Source organism: Molothrus ater, chromosome 27, assembly GCF_012460135.2.
Source record: "Molothrus ater isolate BHLD 08-10-18 breed brown headed cowbird chromosome 27, BPBGC_Mater_1.1, whole genome shotgun sequence".
NCBI classification, from domain to species: Eukaryota; Metazoa; Chordata; class Aves; order Passeriformes; family Icteridae; genus Molothrus; species Molothrus ater.
The window spans coordinates 4,663,388-4,685,398 of NC_050504.2; the positions used below are offsets into that span (position 1 = coordinate 4,663,388).

Below are 22,011 nucleotides of genomic sequence, written 5' to 3' on the forward strand. Positions count from 1 at the left end.
TGGAAACATTTTGGAGGAGATTGCTTGCTTGAGGTTTTCTGCTGCATTGTTTTGCTGAAAATGGAATTAAACTGAGCTGTGTTTACATGAACAAGCCCTGCAGGCAGCTGTGCACTGAGCATGGGCAAAACTATGAGTAGTTTTAATACATCTGCAAATTGTGTGATTCAAAGGTACTAATGCCCTGCTCACAGAATTATCTGTAACCGCTGACCCACTTTATTGGAGTTATGGAGGAATCCCGTTGATTTGGGGAGTAAAACTTCCTAAATTCTTATTTCTCCAGGCTGCTTTTGTTGACAAAGTCTTGAAACGGGTAAATGAAAACAAGTGAAAGACATTCCTTGATGCTACAGGGTTGAACTACTTGAAAACCCTTGAAAAACGTTGCACTTGTTCAGTGCCTTGAGGAGGCAGGGAAAAAGAGAGGGGAAAAGGGAAGGAGGGAGGGAGGGAGGGATGGATCCTGCACCGATGTAATGCGAGCAGATCAAGGAGCCCATGGCTGCAGCTGGAACACTGCAGGCTGTAACAGAGCCCTTTGTATCCCTGTAGCCTTTGAACTGCACAGCCTTAGACCACAGGGCTTTAATGTTTTGCATTTTTAGAAATGAAACACTTGTAGAAGAGACATGAAAAGGTTCTGTAGATGAGGTGCTGCTGCGCTGGGATCTGCTCGGGGCACGGGGCATTGATGCCAGGGCTGCTGCAGCCTTTGTGCCTCGGAGAGGTTGATGTTAACTCTGCACCTTTCTGGGGTCACTGCTGGGAGCTGGCACAGGTAGAGATCTCAAATACCCATCAGAACCAAGTTTACATCGGGGCTAAATATTTTTTCTATAAAATTATATGTTCTCTGGCATTTAGACTCAGAAAACCTCTTGTCTAAAGATTCCCCAAACTCTCATTCTGGAGGAAGCTGAATTCTAGGGTTAAAGCTGTTCAGGTCTAGAGTGGCTTTTTCTCTGTGGCTTTCAGTGCTGCTTTTTTGTTCAGAGCTTCCAAAGGGATTTGGTCAAAGGTTCAGTCATGGGAGAGTGGAAGGTGACTGAAGTAAAAGCAAAAAATGGAGTTGGTTTAATAAAACCTGTTGTGCCATGAACTGCAGAGCTCTAAACTCAGCATGGAGCGTTCACTCGGGTGCAAACCACGAACCTGCTGGTAGTGCCGCACGAATAACTGGAGTTTTCCTGTTCTCCTCTCTTGTGGGGCAGTCTGCAGCCTGGCCTGGCAGAACACGCTCAGGGAGATGGCCAGGAAGCCGAGGAGCTGCTCCACAAGAGGCAGCGCCTGTCCCTGGTCCCCGCGGACGGGACGTGCGTGGCCGCTCGCACCCGCCCCGTCCTCAGCTGCAAGAAGCGGCGCCTCGTCCGACCCAGCACCATCATGCCCCTTTCCAAAAAGGTCAGTCGGGGTGTTTTCTGCTCTTATATTTCTTGTAAAGATTGAGAAAACAGCAGGAAGGGAAGAGCAGGACAGCAAGGCTGTAAATGCTGTTGGAAAAACAAAAAGGAGAAATGAAGGAGAAGTTGTAATAGGTTGGAAGATTTTTCTTTGCTGTCACTGGGGAGGGAAGATGCTGAACTCGTGAGTTTTCTTAAGCCAGCCAACCTGAGGTGAACTCGAGGCCAGGTAGGTCAGTGTGGCACAGTCTGAGCTGGAGAAAGGAGCCCTGAGAAGTCAAGGATCAGGAAACCTTAACTCTGAGACAGGAATTAGCAAAGCCCAGGAACTCGCTGCTGCTGCTGCTCAAGGGAAAACCACAGCTGTTTGCCCAGGCATACGTGGGATGAATGCCCTGTCTCTTCCTGTTTTGTTTTCTTTATTACTGATTTTTATACTCCTCTCCCTAATGCAGAATTCATTCAATGGAAATGTGGTTTATTGCCTGCATGAGGAAGGGCCATGTTTAATTCTTTTTATTTTCTCTTAGGAATACCATAAACTTGTCAGTTGGAGGGAAAATAGTGAGAAATGAAGGAAATAAGGATCTTTATTTGTCCATGCAGAACCATAATGGCAAAAATCCACTTACCTTTGAGACAAAGTGTTTCAAGTCTAACTTTCCCACAAGGGCTGGGGGGTTTTCACTCTGCGGATGTTGTACAGAGAAGCTCCAGAAGCAGCATTTTTCTGAGCAAAATAGATTCTTCCTCAGTTGAGTCAGCTCTAACTGATCACATATCTGCAGTTTTATCTGGGGTATTTCTGGGAGAGCTCTGCAGTGATTACTTGCAAGATCTTCAGTGATCTGGAAGTTGCTGAACATTCTCTTGGTGGATGCTGCCTTGTACACTCAGTGCTTGAAGAATTGGCTGCAAATTCTGTGTTAGATCTTTGTTGTTGTCATCAAATGCATTTGGTAATCAGAGATGGTTCAGAAGAGCAGTTCCAGGGATGAAAGTAGCAGAGAGCAGGGGATTTCTGAGCCCTCCTCCAGTCATTCCAGAGACAGCTGAGTCATGGCCAAGTCGTGCTCCAGAAATACCATGTCCAGTTGCCTCCACTCCCCTGCCCAGCAGAAAGTGGCTGTGGATTGAACTTTGCCACCTGCATTGTGGAGGTTTTGATCTTGTAATGTTTTTATTGTTTTCCTCACAATTCAGTGCACACATTGATGGGATTTTGTGCCCAAAGCTGGGGGCAGCCCTTCAGCTCACACGTGGGCAGAGTGGCAGGATTGCCTCTCTCCTTGCACAGCCATCCTGGTTAGAAAGCCCTGTGGGCTTAATCTTTATTATTTTTTATTAATTAATTAGTTCCCAGCAGTGGTACAGCACTGCTGATTCATGCTCATTTTTGGATCCATCACAACCTCCACATCCTCCGGGCAGAACTTCCAGAGGTAGCAACATAACTGCTCAGTTTCCCCTTCCTCCTCTTCTCTGGGCACTGCATTGGCTTCTTGCATTTGCCCTCAGTGAATTACATTTGATTTATTTTAGATAATTTCTCGGAACTTTGTAACCAGGAGTGGGTTTCCAGCTCTTTGCTTCAAGCAGCCCTTCCCATTGTAGTGTTATTTGCTGTGGATATTCTCTCCCATCCTTCAAGTCATTCATGAAAATTATTTGAATAATTCTGACTCAGAACAGGCTTCTGCAGGATCCAGTTTGATCCATTCTTCCATTTTGGTGGGGAAGCAGGGATTGTTTTCTCTGCATGGAGTTTATATCCAGTTGTGTGTCTGCTTGCAGTGGTTTCACACAAATGAAGTCTGTATCAAGTCTATAAATCTGTGAATTGTGACTCTCTCCTGCTTTAAGGAACAAGGCTGAGAACCACCTTTGTCACTCTGTAGATGTCCCTGCAAGTGTCAGCTCCTGGCATATAATGATGGCTCTGACCCACTGGAACTAAAAATGGCTTCTTTGCCCCTTCTCTGACAGCAGAATTCTGCTGCCTCATGGTTTTTATAAATGAGGTTTCAACCTAGATAAAATTAAACACTTTTAGTCAAATTTAGCAGCTGTTAAACTGTCTGTGCTGGTAAGTCGTAGTTTTCAGTTGTGTTTATGCAAAGTGAAAGCATCCTCTCGTGAGGCCAGACTAAGTTAACACGTTCTGTACAAGGTAGAGAGAAAAAAGGGGGGGGGGTGTGTGTACAGACATACATACATATATATATATATATATATATATATATATATATATTATATAAAATTACCTATATTAATTTTATTATATATATATATAAATTCTGTACATGAGAAAAAAAAGGGTGTGTGTATGTGTGCATATATATATAGAAATTATATATATAAATTACATATATATAATTAATATTGAATGACTATATAATTAATATTGACTATACTATATATTGAATGTACTATATATACTACATACTATTGAATATAATTAATATTGAATATACTATATAATTAATATTGAATATATAGAATTAATATTGAATATACTATATATTATGCATAATAAGTATAATTTTGAACAATATTTTCAAATGTCACATAACAGCTATTTAATATTATAAATAATTTTAACAATATTTTAAATGTCACATAACAGCTATTTAATAATAAATTCTGTAGAAATAAAATGAATTTATTATATATTTATTGATAATAACATGTAGCTATAATCTATGAAATGCAGTTTGATTTTAGCCATTTTCTGTACACATACAGTATGTATTTTTACATACGTGCAGAAGGAACATTCAAACAGTAAAGCCGCTTTTCGGGTGTCCCCCATGAGCTGTCCCAGGGGCCGTGGCGTGTCCCTGGGCTGGCTGTGACGTGTCCCTGTGTCCCCTCAGGCCCAGCGTGGCAGCCTGGCGCGCTGCAGCTGCGACGTGAACCCCTCGTGTGCCCTGTGTGGTACCCGCAGCCCCGGCACGCTGGAGATCCAGTACGACGCCCCCCTGCTGGAGCGCCTCTCGCAGCTGGACTCCTGCATCCATCCTGTCCTGTCATTCCCAGATGGTGAGCACGGCGCCTGCTGCCTCTGGGGAGGTGCAGATCTGCTGGGGTACAGCCAGGCCTGGTCATCTGCAGCTGGAGTTGGGATGGGAGCCTTGACTGGAGCACGAGGGGTTGGGGGACTGTCACACCCTGGGCTCTGTTGAGTTTTGGGAATCTCAACCTGCAGCCTCACAGCAGGAAAGCCAAGCAGTGCCTGGGAGTCCTTCCTGGGACCTGCCTCTGGGGCTCTAAACCACTTGGGAAATATTTGCCTCCATGAGTTTGTCCATCTGTATAGAGTGATTTGTGGGTTGGTTCATCGCAGGAAATCCTTTTGACCTCGTGAGGAATTGAAAATGATCTTCCATGGTTCGGTGGGCACAGCAAGAAGGGATGTTCCTGTTAGGACACTCAATTTCCTGTGTTACAGCTTCAGGGTTAATCAGCACTAAGAGAGGAATAATTAACCAGCCCTGACCATGGGCTATTCACAAATTCCATGTGTAGGGACTTTTCCCAAGAGAGGAGTAGTGTCCAGAGTCTTCTTCAACTGTGCTTTTATCAGGAGAGTTGGGAAGTGCGTGGATCACAGTGGTTCCTTGCCTTGGTGGGAGTTCATGGCTGCTTGGGGTGTGAAATTGTGGCTGCCCCATCCTTGGAAGTGCCCAAGGCCAGGCTGGATGGGGCTTGGAGCCAGCTGGGACAGTGGAAGGTGTCCCTGCCCCAGCCATTCTGGGATTCTCACACTGGCAGGAAGGTGTGTGGCCTGGCCTCCCATGGAGGTGTCATCTGCTTGGTCTGGGCTAATGTGTCTGCTTGGGTTTAAATTCCAGCTTTTCACAAACTTTTTGTGACAGTAGGAAATGCAGGGAGTGTCTGGGAGCAATTAGTGTGGCCTCTTTCATTAGCACTATATTTAAACCAGACTAAAATAGTAAATTGGTGCTATTTTTAGCTAGATCCCTCCCCTCCCAAAGACACAGCTCTGATCAGGAGTGCTCAAGGAACTTAATGAACTCCTGAAGCAGGAATTCATTTTCTGATTTCACAGCACTTGTGATCCTCTGTAGTGCTAAATCAAATATCCTGGGAAATGGGGAGACAACCTGTTGGGTGCTATTGCAGCAGAGGCACCAGGCAAATTATCCCATATTCTTCCCATTTTCAGAGCTCCCTGCAGCTGCCTCACAGGGTAGAAGATCAGTTCTGGCTGCATGAGATCAAAAACTTTGAATTTAAAACTAATTGGTGTAAACACCTGTGCAGGAATACCCATTTTCCAGTACTGGTGAACTTTATTTATTCACTAATGCTTAAAGCAGTTGGCCGGGGTTGATTTTTGGGATGGGGGTGATTCCTGTCCTAGAGAAAAGCCAGGTAACGTGTTCAGGTGGGGAAATGGCAGTGCCTGTGCTGCTGGTGTGCTCTGGGGTGTCTCTGTGCACACCTGTGGGGTGAACCCAGGGTGCTGCCGGGGCTGCTGTGTGTGCAGGGCACGCTGAGGGTTCCTGTGGCCAGGGCACAGCTGTGAGCATGTGCTGACTTTCACTTTGAGCCGGCTCTGGGTGCCAGCCGGGATCTCCAGAGCAGTTTGCCAAGGGCAAAACTGCCAGGCACTGCAGGAGAAAAAGATCATTTATTCACTTATTCCCTGGCAAGCAGGACCCAGCCAGCAAGGCCTTTAACCCCTGTGCTCCACCAGAGCTTTGTCCCCTTCCTTCCAGGGTTGGTGTAGGGTTTTTTTGGTTTTTTTTTTTTTTTTTTCTGGTTTGATTTCTCGCTGGGAATTTTTGGATGATGTAATAACCTTGGAGGGAGGATGAGCGCTGGGCTCACTGTGGTTGCCATCTGCTGGTCCCTGGGAGCCCTGCACTGCTTCCCGAGGAGCAGGGGGAGGAGGGATGGTGGCACTGCTGCCAAACCAGCAGAGAACTCCCTTCCTGCTGGCAGCGTTTTGTCCTGGCCTGCTCCCCCTCCCTTCAACCTGCCCCCTCCTTCCCCAGATGGTGTGGGATGTCAGCTGGGAGGAGAAAGCAAAAGATGAGCAGAGAGCAGAGGCCATTTTCCCCAAGTCTGGCCACTCCAGTGGATGGCAGCCTCCCTGAAGGACTGGCCTGGCCCCTCTCTGTGTTTTGGGACGTGTCCCCACAAGCCAGCAGTGATGGCCAAAGAGCTGCCATCACCCTGTCACTGCCCTTCTTAGCAAGGGGCTGGCTGACAGCTTTAACCACCAAGGTACCTGGAATGAAGCTGTCCTGGCTTTCTCCAGGGAGCCAAGTCCCCCCCAGCTCCAGCCCATGCTCTGCCAGCTCCATCCCCTTTGCCTGCCTGGATCTGCTGGGGCTTCCCAGTCCCTGAAATTGGGAGGGAAATACTGGACAGGGGTCCAGCTACCAGCCAGGACTTCCTCCTGCCCTTGGGGCTTCTCAGGTGTGATCACACACAATTTCTCATGGTTGAGGTGCCACATCAGGCAGATTTACATGCTGCAGTGCCTGGTTGGCTTCTGGCTTGACTTGAAATCGAGGATTTAGGCTGAATTTCTCTCTTCCAGCCCAGATTTGGTGCTGAGATACCTCAGATTCTTGAAGGTCAGATCTAAGGTAGCACCACATGAGATACCTACAGAGGTGAAGACACAGGAGTTTTCTGACTTAAAAAACTTCGTTCTCCTGCCAGGATATGCTTGGGCTGTGACTCCTGTAGGAATTTCACAAAGACCTGCAGATTACAAATGTTGGGACCTATTGCAGGTCCTTCCTGAACATGGGGAGAATGTATGGAAGCCTGGGTCTGACAGTCTGTGCTTGCATGTTCACCCAGGGCTGTTCTTACTGGGAGCACTGGGGCAGGGTAATGGGACCACAGCTCTTTGTCGCACGATTAATTTGGATTAATTCTCTGTACCCCCTGCAGATGTGCCGACGAGCCTGCACTTCCAGAGCATGTTGAAATCCCAGTGGCAGAACAAGCCCTACGAGAAAACTAAAGCTCCCAAGAAGCTGTCGCTGAAGCACAGAGCCCCCGTGCCCCCCAGCCTGGCTGACCCCGCGCGCAAGGACCGCCACAAGCTGGTCAACTCCTTCTTCACCGCGGCCAGTAAGTGCTGCCCCTGCCCCAGCAGCAGGAGGAGGAGGATGCCCTTCAATCCCGCTCCCAGGGGTGAGGCAGGGCTATGGCAGGGCTGCAGGTGAGCTGTGTGCAGGTGCAGCTCAGGTGTGTAGGGACCTCCCCGTGCTCGGTGTCAGCCGTGCCCACAGCAGTGCCACAGGTTCTGAGCACACCTCCCCAGCCACCCCCATGGTGTGGACAATTTGTGCAGCTGGAAAACTCTGCCCCAGTCTCCTGTGCCAGCAGAAAGAGAGGTGAAAGCAGGCATTTCATAGCTCTTTCTCTGTTCCCCTCCTCAGAGCGCTCCCATCAAAAAGCCCAAGCAGACAAGGCACACAGGCCGCCTTTAGACGATTTTTCGGCCGTGTCCAAGGCCGAGAGAGCGCCAGAGCGCTCTGCCCAGCCTCCTGCCTTTGACAAAAAGCGATTGCGAGACTGCTCATCTGAGAGGAGTGAAGGTAGGCCCCCAGGGGCAGGTGTCTCGGGGGGAGCTTGGGCTTTGCTGCATCCCCAGCCTCTCTGCCCCACACAGAAGGGGGCACGCACTGCTTCGGGCCGAGCCGCCACCACAGCAATGCCTCGTGTGCTCTAACCTGCTTCTTCCCCAGGGCAGCCCCTCAGAAGGTGGCTTCTCTTTCCTGCACAGTGCTCCTCAGCACCAGCCACCTCTGGTGCACATGGTCCTTTCCTGTCCACCACCACCCCCTAGGGTGGGCTGGGTTTTTTTGCTAATGTTGTTGTTCATTTTCTCCCCCTCCCTGTGCAGTGTTGAAGCATCACACGGACGTCGGTGGCCCGAGCTACCTGGCAGCAGCTGTGACCCCCACCCCTCACAGCCCCATAGCTCGGCAGCTCTCCACCTCCTCCGAGGGCTCTGCTCCCGCCAGCTCTGCTTCCCAGGGCACCTCTGGCACTGCTGTGAGTATCTGTGCCTTCCCAGGGCTTCTGGGCTCAGCCCATCGTGGGGGCTCAGCTGGTACACAGATTTTGGCCTGGGGAGTGCTCAGCGTTCCTCTTGCCACGCTGGACCCTTTGGTTCAGCTGCTGCTGGGGTTGCTGGGGGGGTGTTGGATGTGTTGGCTGTGCTGCAGTTCCAGGTTCACCATCAGCTCAGCAACTGCTGGTGAATGTTTCCATTCCCATCAGTCCCTTGGCTTTGGTGCACACCCAGATTTTGGTGTCTGAAGCAGTGTGGGGCTGCCAGGAGCAGAGCTGAACCCCAGCAGTGCTGCTTCCCTTGGGACAGCTCCCCTCGGTGTCACCGGGCTGTGAATGGGATTGGGGTCACAGGGCCAGGGCACAGCACTGGTGGTGGGGATCTTCCACCTGTGCAGCAGTCCCTGAACTCAGACCATCTTCTGAGACACACTCAGACTGCCACAGTGCTTGAGGGTGGCAGGGTGTGGGACCTTCATGAGCTCTGAGACTGGGCCGAAACTCCCTCGCACTGTGCTTGGGACAGGGCAATGGCACAGCTCCTCCGCCAGATGCTCTCATCCTCCCAGGCCCACATCAGCAGAAGCCCTTCAATGAAAGACTGAATTCTGCTGAGCTCACAGGTGGCCCAGTGAAGGATTTGGCTTCTTTCTGCCCCCCCATTTGGTAGTTGGGGCCAAAGCCTGGATGTGACCCAGGGAGAGCAGAGCAGGACTCATTGAGCCCCCTGCTCCAGGCTTGTTGCCATGGGCTTCTGGGTCCCCACTGGGTTCCTTCACTGCAGAATTCAATTGTTCCATCACCAGCTGTGACATCAGGGTGTCAGAAGAACCCAGTGGTGGTTCAGCTTGAGTGTGCTTGGTGTTTTGGAGGAGAGGACAGCCCATCTCAGCAGCTCTGACACCTCAAGGAGGCCTTGCCTTGGCTCTGCACACCCACCCTGGTTTTCTCTTGCTGCTTTTCCTGCTGTGCTTTCACAAGCTCGTTCAGAAATGCAAGATGAAGAGGTTTCCCTCCCCCAGCAAGAGGATTCCAGGCCCTGGGCTCCACACTCTGGGCTCAGGGGTGGAGCTCCTGTGTTCAAGCATCCCAGGCAGCTGCGGGTCTGTGAGGGCTCTCCATCCAAAGGGTCAATCCTTGCTCTGGGCAGCCACACCTTGGGATTTGGCTTTCCTTGCTGCTGGGGCAGTAGATTTTGGGTTGGGGAGAGGACTTGGAGCAAGCAGTAGGAGAACTCTAGTCTGATGCAAATTGATGTTGACTCTGAAGTGTCCGTCGTCGGTCAGACAGGGCCATTCTGTCCTCTGTCCATCACTGACTTCCTGTGATGACTTTCCCACATGCCAGACCCCACATCCCTTTCTCACATGGTTCTCCCTGTTGCAGCAGCCGAGGAGGAGGAGGGGTGAGAGCTCCTTTGACATAAACAACATCGTCATCCCCATGTCCGTGGCTGCCACCACCCGCGTGGAGAAGCTGCAGTACAAGGAGATCCTCACCCCCAGGTACTGCCCCAGCCCCAGAGGGGAAGCACGGTGCTTTGCTTCTTCTTGGGAATAAGGGAAAGGTTGGAAAACTGATCATACCATTGCTGGAGACTGGCTAAGTTAGGGAGTGTTCTCTCTGAGGGGCCCTTGGCCATCAAAGCCAACTGCTCAGCTCAGTGTCTGCTCAGTTTAAAGTCACTCCTGGTTGTCTCCTTGTCTTGCTGCTAAGTCAAAGGTCCCAGTGGTTTCCCAGCTCTGCAGGTGCCTGGGCTGGGTTAACCTTGCAGTTCTGCCTCTTCCCAACTTCCCTCTGTCTTCCTCCTGGTCACCTGTGCTCTTCCCTGGCCCATTTCAGAGCGGGGCAGGAGGGAGCCTGTGGGAGGAAGAGAAAGAAATGCAGCAGCCTCTGCTCTGCTTCCTCTGCCCTTGGGGAGCTCCAGCTGTGCTACCAGACCACTGAGGAGGTCTGGTGCTTCAAACTGAGCTTTAAGTGTGTTGCTCCTCATGGCAGGGTGGAATTTCCCCTTCCCAGAAGGCAGTGTTGGGAGGGGAGGGGGATGTGCAGCTGGTTCTAGCAGTGCCCTGAGTGATGCCCATGGTGGTTGTGTTGCAGCTGGCGTGAAGTTGATATCAGTGCTCTGAAAGCCAACCCTGAGGAGGACAACGAGGAGGTAAGAAGGATTTTTATTTCCCAGGTAGTGTGGGATGAGGGTGGTGGTAAATGAGCAGTGTCTATGGAGGGAACAGAGGCAGGGACCTCAGCAGGGAACCAACAGCTGGAGTTGGTTCCTTTCCAGGGCTCCCAGAGCTCCAGGAGTGTTTGGACAATGCTCTGGGGCACAGGGTGGGATTTTTGGGGTGTCTGTGCAGGGCCAGGAGCTGCACTGGTGGATGATCCCTGTGGGTCCCTCCCAACTCAGGACATCCTACAACTCAATGATAACATTTAATTTCTCACTTCAACTAGTGCTGGCAAAACTGTACAGAGATGATTGCTTTAAAGAAGAAAGCTCTGACCGAGCCCTCTGCCCTTCCCTTCCCAGGTTGAGGACTTGTCAGATTCAGCCTTTGCTGCTCGGCACGGGAAGTGTGAGGAGATGGAGCGGGCGCGGTGGCTCTGGAGCACGAGTGTCCCCCCTCAGCGCCGAGGCAGCAGGTACAGCCCTGCCCTCAGGGCCACATTGCCAGCACTGGGGTGCTCCTGGGAGCAGCTGGGGATTCCTACAAATGGCTGAAAGCTGGTGCTGGTGTTGAAAAGTTTGGCGTCATCCAGCTTGAGGAGCCCAGGTGGGAGGGGGCACAGCCTTGCTTAGGTGGGGGTGAAGCCACAGCCCAGTTTGGCTGCAGACAGCTGCACCAAGTGCTTCCTCGAGCATTTCTGCTGTTCCAGAAGTGTGGGAGATGCTGTGCCAGCCCAGAGTCCAGGGTAAGGCACAGGGCTGGCAATGGCATCATTCCTGCAGGATCAGGGACACTGGCACTGGGCACTCAGTTCCCTTTCTGCTGTGTCTTTATGAGTGGGTGTCTAAAACCACCACTGTTTCCAGCTGTTGATCTCATCATAAACCTGCTCAAGAAGAGATTTGCTCTTCTCAGTTCCATCACCAGGATTTGGTTGCCTGAAGTCACTTTGTTCTGGGGCAGAGCCACAGCTCTGTCCCTGCCCTTGATGCTGCTTTGGTTTCGGTTCCTGCCATTGTGGGGGTTCCTGCAGGTGTGCAAACCTGGCCTGTGGCAAACCCCCCTCGTGCTGCTGCTGCTGCCCTGTTTCCTCTGCAGCTGCAGTTCCTAGTGCTCCTGGAGATTGGGATGTTTTGCTGTTTCTTTAGCCCATTTCTTACCCTTGAAGTCCTTGATGGCCACTTGCTGTTGTAGTTCATCTCGGAAAGTTGCACGTGGATTTGGGAACTCAGTTATATTTCTCTGCTTGTAGCTTGTGGGTTTTTATCTGGACTCTGTGTCAGAGCTCAGACTTTTGTAATTCTTGGTTGAAATCTGAGGTCTCGGGATTTCACTGTGCTCCTCCCACTCCCAGCTGCTGAAATTGCTGCATTTCCAGCATTGCTGATTCCCTGCACTCAGTCCCTGAGCTGCTTCCAAGGGTGACCTGGTGTGAGGAGGGGCAAACACTTGGAAGTGTCTTGATTCCATAGGGAGCTTCTCACCATGGTGTTTGTGCAGCACTGGGAGTGTAGGAGATGTGTGGGACATGGAACCACAGGAGAGCAGCATCAGTGATGCACCCAGACACTGAAAGGGGACAGGGATGGGCCTGGGTGGATTTTGTCTCTGGGCTGTGGCATTCCCTGCTCGTGTTCCCATCAGGGCAAAAGGATCCTGGGGTAGGATCAGGCAGCGGGGGGGGTCATGGCCGGGCTCTCAAACCTGCTCCTGTCTCAGGTCCTACAGATCAACAGACGGACGGACGACCCCCCAGCTGGGGAACCCCTCGACTCCCCAGCCAGCATCCCCTGAGGTGGGCAACTACCACTCCCACTTGGAGCTGTCCCACACCCACTCACCACGCAGCCCCATCAGCCCTGAACTGCTCTGTGCCCCCCTGACCCCCCTGTCCCGGGACTCCCTGCGGCTCCTGTCCAGCGAGGACACGCGGTGCTCCACGCCCGAGGCCGGCCTGGACGAGCAGGTGGGTGCTGGCTGCGGCCAGGGCAGGTGACCCTGGTGTGGGGACACAGGTGTGACACCACAGGTCACCCTGGTGTGGGGACACAGGTGTGACACCACAGGTCACCCTGGTGTGGGGACACAGGTGTGACACCACAGGTCACCCTGGTGTGGGGACACAGGTGTGACACCACAGGTGACCCTGGTCTGAGGACACAGGTGTGGCACTGCAGGTGACCCTGGTGTGGGGACACAGGTGTGACACCACAGGTCATCCTGGTGTGGGCAGGCAGGTGTGGCACCACAGGTGACCCTGGTCTGAGGACACAGGTGTGGCACTGCAGGTGACCCTGGTGTGGGGACACAGGTGTGACCCTGGTATGGGGAGGCAGACATGGCACCAGAGGTGGCCGTGGTGTGAGGACACAGGTGTGGCACTGCAGGTGACCCTGGTGTGGGGACACAGGTGTGACACCATAGGTGGCCCTGGTGTGGGCACGCAGGTGTGACCCTGGTATGGGGAGGCAGACATGGCACCAGAGGTGGCCGTGGTGTTGGGACACAGGTGTGGCACCGCAGGTGACCCTGGTGTGGCACCGCAGGTGACCCTGTGTGACACAGGTGGCACCGCAGGTGACCCTGGTGTGGGGAGCAGCCTGGCAGCTGCCTGTGGGCAGTGCTGGAGCGCTGGCCCAGGTGGGATCAGGGCACGGGAAGCGCTGCCAGCAGCTGCCTCCGTGTCCTCTCCACGTCTGCTGGAGCTTCCCGGGCGCTGCTCCGAGCTGGGAACCCGCACCAGGAGCAGCTCTGAGCTCCGGATCCGTGCGGGGAGTGAGGACAGGAGGCGTTTGCGGGGATTTCCTGGGGATTTTGCGTGACTCCTGTCTCTCCCCCAGGCCGTGCAGCCCTGGGAGCGCCGCACCTTCCCGCTCTCCTACGACCCCCGGACGGAGTGCGAGGAGCAGCCCGACCCCCAGGACCGGCTCTCGCGCTGCACCCGCCGCACGTCGGGCAGCAAATCCTCCCGGGAATGCGATGGCACTTCGGCTTCGCCCAGCCTGCCCAGCCTCAAGAGCCGAGCCCCGCTGGCCCCCCCCTCCTCCTCCTCCTCTTCCTCTCCTCTTCCTCTTCCTCCTCCTCCTCCTCCTCCTGCTCCGCAGTCCTGCGGCCAGCGCACAGATAGAGACACACGGGGAGACATGAGCAAACCAACACACAGAACTAACTCTTGGCATTAAAGCTTCCAAAATCTGCGTTTGATATTCAAACATCCTGCCGGGAATTTTCACAGTTTTTAGTGAATTTAAGGAGTTTAGAAACTGTTTTTTGTTTTCTTTTTTTTTTTTTTTTTCTTTTTGTTTTCCTTTTTTTTTTTTTTTTTTTTTCCTTCTCCATGTTTCCTCGTCACATGAATGAGCCCCCAGATTCCTCCCAGCGGAGTGAAGCCTCGGGAGGGGAGCAGCCCACCAGACCCCCTCCCCTTTCCTCCCTCCTTTAGGTGTATAAAACTAGAGCACAGGATTTAGCTGACTAGCAGATTTCGGGGATAGTTTTTCCCACCAAAAGGGTGTCGTTTTCTCTTAACCCACTCCCCCCACCCTGAAAGGTTTTAGTGGAGTGAAATTAGTGGTGAAAAGTGATGTCTTGGGATTGCAACCTTCACCGTCTGGCTGTCCTCACCTGCAGAGTGCCCACCTGCACTTCACCCTCCTGCCTTTTCCTGCCCCAGGTTGTAGTTCCAGGTATCCAAAGGGGGGGATTCTGTCCCTCCCTGATCCTCGCTCTGCCCCTGGGGACACCTCTCCCTTCCTTCTCCCCTGGTTTGGAGCAGCCATGGCTCTGGCTGCATTCCTGGCAGGGGGAAAGGAGGGACCTTGTGGCTGCTCCACACTCAGCTTGGTGTGGCAGAGGTGGGAGTTGGGAAGCACCTTGTGCACACTTGGTGTGTGGCGAGGGCAGGGAGGGGAAGAGCCCCCGATGCTTTGAGCAGGAGCAGAATTCCCAGAGCACTTGGATGCCCTTTGGGGTGGGGCTGTTCAGCCGGAGCTGGGCTGGGGCCGGTGCAGCTGGGGGAGCTGTGAGCGAGGAGCGGCCGGGCCGGGGGTCCCGAAGGTGCGTTTGTGTCACACAAGGGGGCAGAGAGGGAAGGATGGAGGCAGCTCCTGCTGGGGCATCAGGGTCACCCCGGTCCCGCCTGGGGTCACCGCAGCTTCGCTCCACTCCCGCACCGTCCCAGCTCCGGTGCCGGTTCCCTTTCATTTCGGGGCGCCCGCCGTGCCCCCTCCTGACAGGTATTTGAGTTTGAGCCCCAGTTTGTTGTTCCTCCCCGTCCCCTCCCGCCCGGTTCCGCACCCGCAGCGATCCCGGATCCCGCACACCGTCCCCACCATTGTCACGCTTCCCGGTCCCGACGGTGTGGCTCCTGGGCCCTGTCCTGTTGCTAGCATTGTGCCTGTCTTATGTATAATCACATCAAAAAAAAAAAAAAAAAAAAAAAAAAACGGGAAAAAAAAATTACAAAGGACTTTTTTTTTTTTTTTTTTTTTTTTTTTCCATTTTGTAATCGTAAAGAAATAGTCGCTGAACTGCTTCATGGTCGGGGTTTTCACAATTTTCAACATGATCTCGTGGTTTTGGTTCTGTTCTAGTTTAAAGGATCCGTCATCGTTTCTTTAAAACAAAAACCCAACAAACAACGGCGCTACCATATCCCTCTGCAGAAGTGCTTTTCTATTTATAAGGTTGAAAATTCTGAATAACCCTTTTAGCATTATAAAAACCACACAAAAAAAAAAACAAACCCACCTTGTATTTTGTAAATATTTTCTTTTCCTGCTTTGAGCTGTGTAATGTCCTTGTTATATAGAAATGCTTTTCTTCCGAGAAGCTGATCTTTGTTAATGTCTTGATTCTGTTGGCAAAGCACAAATGTGCTTATAAAAAAAAAAAAAAGAAGAAAAGATTAAAAAAAAAATTAAAATGTAATATTCCATTTGATGAGTGTGAAAGGCTGGGCTGAGACTGGGAAGGGGCCCTCAGTGCGCTCAGATCAGCTCCTTCCCTCCTGCGTTTCAGTGGCCTCTTTTTTTCCTGTGTGATGTTATTTTCCAGCAGTTATTGTCAGCCAGAGGAGGAACCCCTGGGTTGGGGGTTATTTTACATTTCTCGGGTTAACTGGGTGCTGCTGGTTCTCATCCAGGGAAGCACTGTTGGGTCCTTCCTGGCTCTGGCAGGCAGGGTCACCCCTCCTGCACCCCTCTGTGCCCCAGGAAGAAGCGCGGGAGCTTTAAAAGTAAAAAATTGCACCCCAGTCCCTGCCCCTCGGTGCTGCCCCAGTCGATGACTCTGTGGATGGATCCCCCACCCCACATCCCCCCATGCAAAAGAGGTGCCAATTATCATTATCGTAGTAATGACTTTATTTCCAAATTCACTTTTACGGCAACAGTGTAAACCAGTTGTTAAACACACGATACACTATGGACACCCACAGACAGAAGCTAAGCTAGAATGATACACTGAGATCAAACCTTCCCTCCCCTCCCCGGCGCGGCGCGGGGGGCACGGGGCTGCCAACACCACACAGGCTGGCACCGACCTTGGCTAACACGCAGAATCTTTTGGAGTGCAGAAATACGATTTTTTTTTTTTTTTTTTTTTAAATCAGTGCCGGTTTTAACCCTTTTCAGACCCAAGATGTGTGTGGAGTAAAGGAGAAGCCGGGGGTCAGGTTTTGTCCGGCTGCTCACCGGACCCTCGGGCCTGGGTCTGAAGGCAGGGTTGGGGCAGGGGACGTGGCTCGGGCTGCTGGAGGGGACAGCGGGTGACGTGGTGGCTGTAAAGGGCTGTCCTGGCACCCCACAGCCCCCGGGGGGGACAACAGCCGGGGCTGAGGACACTCAGAGTAGGAAGGGGCTGCTCACTGGAGCTCGGTGCACACCGAGGCCATCCCACCCTGGGTGCTGGTGTCCCTCCGGGGCTGCACGGAGGGGACAGGGGTGGCACAGGACGGGTGAGCTCAGCTACCCTGTCCTGCAGCCCAGAGGGGTAAGGAGGTGATGCTTTGAGGGTTCTCCCAACTTGCTCGTTCTACAAAGGACAAAAAGCGCGGCGGCTCCTACAGCGCTACAGAGTCAGGGACGGAGCACAGAGTCTTACAATCATGGAGTCAAGTGAACGGAGCGAGTGACAAGCTGGACACGATGGTGCTGCTGGACCAGCCTCTCCCCAGCAATAAAGCAGCTCCTGGGGCTGCACAGAGAAGGGTTGGACCCCCCAGACCACGTCCATCCACAGCCAGGCCTGCGGCAGCCCAGCCCTGCAGAGGGACAGGGGCGAGAGGGGGCTCACAGCTCCCACAGGTCCTGTCCGGGGAGGAATTGCTACTCTGCCCAGGAACAGCTGCTCTGGCAGCCTTGGTGGCACCCAGCCACCACCCCAAGGACAACCAGGGGCCCTGACCCCCGCCAGCCCTGTCGGACCAGGATTGCAGCCCTTGCTGGGAAAGCACGGCTTTCCCTGCAGCACAGCCCGGGGGTGCAGGGGCCCCCTCTGCCCTCCCAGCTCCAGCTGAACCCCCAGAGCTCGGCTGGGGCCCCTGGGGGAGACAGGGCAGGAGGACACACAGCTGCACTGGTGGCATCTCGGCCTCTTTGGTTGTAGAGGGAAGGGGCAGGCAGGGACAGCCACGGGACCTCCTCGTGCTCCCCAGGGAGCCACAGGAACAAGAGCAGCCAAAGCAATAACTCGACCGGCTCCCGTCCCCGAGTGTGCTGGGGTGGTCAGTGCTGTGTGAGGGGTGAGGCGCTGCCAACTCACACCGGGGAGCGCCCGCAAAGGGGCTTCAGTGCCAGGGAGCAGCCGCTGGCCCCGGGCTGGGGGAGCTGCTGCCGCCTCCCCCGCGTCCGGCCGGGGTCTCACCGCTGCCACCGGCACAGCAGAGCCATGGAGCTGCCACCTCCGCCATCGCTGAGCTGACCTTGCAGGGAAAGAAAAAGAACAACCCAAAAATGTCACAAGCTGCACCCAAATCCAGGAGCCATCCCAGCCCTGGAGCTGTGGGTGCCCCTCCTCCGGCAGACATGCGGTGCCGGGCTCCTCCTGCGGCACCGGGGCTGGGCACGGCCGGAGCCGCCCGAGCTCCCCGGGCCCCCGGCTGGGCTGCGGCGGAGCCGGCGCGGGGCAGCTCAAAACTACTTACAGCATTTATTTTTCAAACACATGCTCGTTTATGAAAACAATCACCCTGGCACGGTCCAAGCATATACAGACAAATCTACTCTACGACACGAGGGGCTGCCAAAGGAATGGGGAAAAGCCTCTACTCATCCACTCAGCGGTTCCAGCACAGCCACGGAGAGGGGAACGGCCGCCCGGGGCCCCTCGGAGCGGGCACCCGGCCTCGCCGGGACTCCAGCTGCCGGAGCTGAGAGCGGGTTAGGGGGCCGTTATCTTCATACACATCTCGGCTTTCGGAAATAAAAACAAAAGGTTTCTTCCAAATCAGCAGGCAAATTTAACGCGGGGAAGGAGGGAGGGAGGGCACCTCCCCGCAGCCCTGGCTGCGCACCCAGCCCGGCCAGCGGCAGGACACGAGCTGGGCCAGGTCACAGCCCCTTCCCGGGAGGGCCACCCGCTGCCCCGTGCTGGTGCGGGGTGCTCGGGTCAGCGTCGTGCTGTGGCCGCCCCTCGGGCCCCCTCCCCGCCTCGCCGGGGGGCCCCGGGCAGGGCTGGGACAGCGAGGGCAGGAGCAGGGGGAGCGCGGGGACGCGACGGGACGGGCTGTGCGCTCCGAGGAGCAGGGGGAGAGGAGGTTTTGTACCTCATAGTGTCACTGATTTTGAAGTCCTGGAGCTAGAGCTGAATGAACAGTAAAAGCAGGTTAAATCATTAACCAGTTAGGGACGGGGAAGCAGCTGTAAAAGGAACAGAGGAAGAAGGCCAGATTATTATTTTTGTTTCTTTTCTTTTTCGTTTCCTTTCCTCGTCTTCTCTCCTGGTGGCCGCCGCGCCGCGATCACAAGCCCTGCTTGGCCAGCGAGGCGGACACCTCGTCGGCTAGCGTGGCCAGCTGGGGGGAGTCCACCAGGTTGATGCTGCCGGTGGAGGAGACGTTGCTAAGGCGGCGCGGGGAGGCATCTCCGGAGATGGTGGGGGACTTGTAGACGATTTCGGCGCCGTGGTCGGTCTTGGCTTTGGCGTTCTCGCGGAAGGTCAGCTTGTGAGTCTCAATCTGTGAGGGAGAGGAGGGCGCTCAGGGGCATGGCCGGGGACAGGGGGACCTGCCAGGTGCGCGCTCAGACACGGCTGCTGGGAGGTGGCAGCAGAGCTCAGAGCAGCGACCCAGAGTCCCCAGGCCTCAGCATGTCCCAGGCACCAGAGGCAACAGCAGGACCTGAGCATTTGGATGCTGCCAAATCCTCCCCAGGCGAGGTCCTGGGTCCCAGAACGCAGAGGGCACAGCCTGGGCTGCTCCCACTCCCCTGGCACAGATCATGGGGGGACGTGGCATGTGAAGCTTCCCCTTAGCCCACATTGCTGCTCCCAGGAGCCAAACCCCTCTCCCGCTGAACTGGATCTGCTTTGCTACTTACAGGTGCCCTCCCCAGCCGAGTGCAAGGCCGGGGGCTGGCTCTCCATGGGGCTGAGTGGCTCCAGCACCAGGGCCTGGAGCCCAGCGGGGTCTGGGCTCGGGGTCCAGGTCTTGTCTTCCTTGCCTTTCTCTCTCTACAGGTGAAGAAACCCACCCAGGGCAGTGGGGGGCAAAAAATGCATCAGCAACAAAAACCATGATCCAAGAAATGCCAGCCAGAAGGAAAAAGACAAAAAATATAGAAAAGAAATAGAAAACTGGGAAGAAAAAGATCTGAAAAACAGGGCCATTCACTGACTCATAGAAAGAAGAGTGGCTGCCTTTGGAGCCAGGGGGGTAAACTCCAGGAACAGCACAGGAGAGCACAGGGACTTGGGCAGAGCACAGAGCACCCAGCTCCCCATGGCACACCCAGCACAGGAACCAGAGCTCAGCCTAAAGAGCTGTGGACTGTGAGTCCAGTGTGGATCTGTGTGTCACAGAGCAAGGAGGGGCTTGGGGACATGTGAAAGGGGCAGCAGAGCTGCACCTGGACTCAGTTACACCCAAACCTCCTCCAGGCTGGGTTTAGGCAGGGGAGAGGCAGCCTAAGCAGGCTGGAAGGCTGAGGTGGTGATGCCGCTGCTGGGTCAAAGCCTTGCAGAGAAACTCCCCTGAAAAAGGCAAGTTCTTCAAACTATGGCCCAGTGAATGTGCCAGGATGTGCCAGAGCCATCACTGGATCACAAAACCGATGGCAAAAGGCTCAGTGAAGCACAGGGGAGCTGATGCACGGCAGAGAGAAGGGTAAGGAAGTCAAGCGGTCCCGCAGTCAGAGGCCAGCTGGAGGTGAGAGCTGGAGCTGCACAGAGAGCACGTGGCCAAGAACAAAGTGCCAAAATACAGGAGCTGAAACAGAACCTTCCCCTCCCATTGAGACAAAAGTGCTGCAAAAACAAGCAAGATAAAACCCACTTTTCCCCGGGGAAGCTGAACCCTGTGTGTGGCCAGGCTGGAGTCTCAGCTCCGTGCTTACCTGATGTCCTCACCCCCCTGCCTGCTGGGGACTTGGTGGCCTTGAAGCCCAGCTGTGGGGCTGTTTTACTTGGCCAAGACTCACTGAAGTCACCATCAAAGCCTTGGTGGGAACAGCTCAGCCCCAGCTCACTTCCCTGACCCGAGTGCCTTTTGTGTCTCACTTTAACCCCCCAACACTCCCTTCCCTTCACAGAGCCCTGGGTCAGGAAGGAGAAATCACCTTCTGAAGGGCCAGTTTGCTGCAAAGTCACCTGCTCTAAATAAAGCTGAGCCTTTAATGCTCCACTTTCATTGGGGATCCAACACCTCTGCAGCTGCCAGCTCGGTGTCACAGCAGCAGCAGCAGCAGCAGCACAGCACGGGACTCGCTGATGGTGACACTTGGTGGGAAGGGTTTGAGACACAGAAAACTCCAGAGGCAGCAGAAAGAGCAGGAAACCACAGCAGAGGCTGTCACAGGCTCGTGCTCACTCAGGGGCCATCCTGGGCAGTGCCACTGCTCTGTCCCCTGTCCCCTCACACCCACAGCAGCACACACCTGTCCCCAGGGCCCCTTTACCTTTTTATTGCCTCCTCCAGGGACGTGGCTGATGTTATCTAGGGACCCGATTTTCGACTGCACCTTATCTTTGAAGTCCAGTTTCTCAGATTTCACCTCCACCTGGCCACCACCTGCAGGAGAAGCGTGAGAGGCGGCTCAGGAGCTGGGAGCAGCACCCAGCACTGCAGGGCTCACTGGGGCGCTCCAGTCACTGCCTCCCCTCAGCCCCTGCCCTTGCCCAGCCCTCTGCCCCTCTCCCACCGCCCTGAGCCCCAAGGGTACCTGGTTTGTGATGGATGTTGCCCAGGGAACCACATTTGGATGTCACATGGCTCAGGTCGACTGGCTTGTAAACGATTTGCACCTGCCCGTAGGAGAGAGGAGAAGGGGATGAGCTGGAGGCCAGCACGGGCAGCTGGGGAGGGGGAGCACAACACACAGCAGCACCTGAGCTGGATTGGAGGGAAAGGACAGCTCCAGCCCCAGGAGGATTAATGACACCAAAGAAACTGCCATCAGAAATGGGAGATCATTAATGCCCGTGTGCAGGAGCCTCTTAACATGTCAGCATGCACGAGATCACCTCTCCACAGAGGGGGGAGTAGAGGCAATTTTTAAGTGCTCGAGTGAGAGAGAAAGTGGAGTGGTAATTAATTTAAGATTTGCATACACATCATCCAAAAGGAGGAGATATACCAGAGAGAAAAACGTAAAAAATAAATACCTTTTCTGGTGTAAAACATAAAGCTTATGTCCACAAAAACTGAAAGAACAGAAATGATCAATGTGCACAGAACTTTCAAAAGAGTGACCAAAATATGCATTTCTGAAAAATGCTGTAACGGAAATAAGGGTTAAAAAAAAAAAAAAAAAAGCAAAGCAAAATCTAAATATCTGGAGTTCACATCATAGAAATTAAAATGGCAATTATAAAAATTATAAAGTATTGAACCACAACAGCATTTTGTGACATTTAAGCTCTGTTTCGCTGTGCTTTGCCCACGATGTCTCTGAGGTGGGCTCCAGCAATTGCAGGGATCCCCCCCCGTCCCCAGAGCGCTCGTGGCACGGACACGGGGACACGGGACAGACACAGGGACAGCACGGGGCTGCAGGGCTGGGCAGCAGCCACACACCAGGGAGGAGCCTCAGAGCAGGCACACACACGGCAGCTACGGCAGGAGCAGGAGACAAGGGGGACAAAACACCCCCAGAACCCCCCAGGTCACCCTGGAGCCTGGCTGGGGGCTCCCACCAGCCCCTGAGGGTCAGCTGCTG

General features: G+C 53.9%; 2 protein-coding genes across 14 annotated transcripts in view; one reads left to right on the forward strand and one right to left on the reverse strand.

Moving 5' to 3' along the window:
- Positions 1-13,856, forward strand: part of KANSL1 (KAT8 regulatory NSL complex subunit 1) — a 75,899-nt gene extending 62,043 nt beyond the window's left edge. Inside the window, 11 exon segments of the mRNA XM_036399012.2 lie at positions 1,215-1,404; positions 4,280-4,445; positions 7,341-7,523; positions 7,835-7,993; positions 8,302-8,453; positions 9,858-9,976; positions 10,572-10,629; positions 11,002-11,114; positions 12,359-12,605; positions 13,480-13,696; positions 13,699-13,856. Coding sequence (XP_036254905.1) covers positions 1,215-1,404; positions 4,280-4,445; positions 7,341-7,523; positions 7,835-7,993; positions 8,302-8,453; positions 9,858-9,976; positions 10,572-10,629; positions 11,002-11,114; positions 12,359-12,605; positions 13,480-13,696; positions 13,699-13,766 — 1,672 coding nt within the window. The 3' untranslated portion in view covers positions 13,767-13,856.
- A 2,128-nt stretch (positions 13,857-15,984) lies between these two features.
- The window catches only part of MAPT (microtubule associated protein tau), a 44,290-nt gene continuing 38,263 nt past the window's right edge, over positions 15,985-22,011 (reverse strand). For all 13 annotated transcript variants that reach the window (XM_036399039.2, XM_036399046.2, XM_036399043.2 and 10 more), the window contains 3 exons: positions 21,016-21,097; positions 20,752-20,864; positions 15,985-18,815 (listed from right to left, as the gene is read on the reverse strand). In XM_036399039.2, the coding sequence (XP_036254932.1) occupies positions 18,600-18,815; positions 20,752-20,864; positions 21,016-21,097 (411 nt within the window). In that variant the 3' untranslated portion in view covers positions 15,985-18,599. The remainder of the gene's footprint in view (positions 18,816-20,751; positions 20,865-21,015; positions 21,098-22,011) is intronic.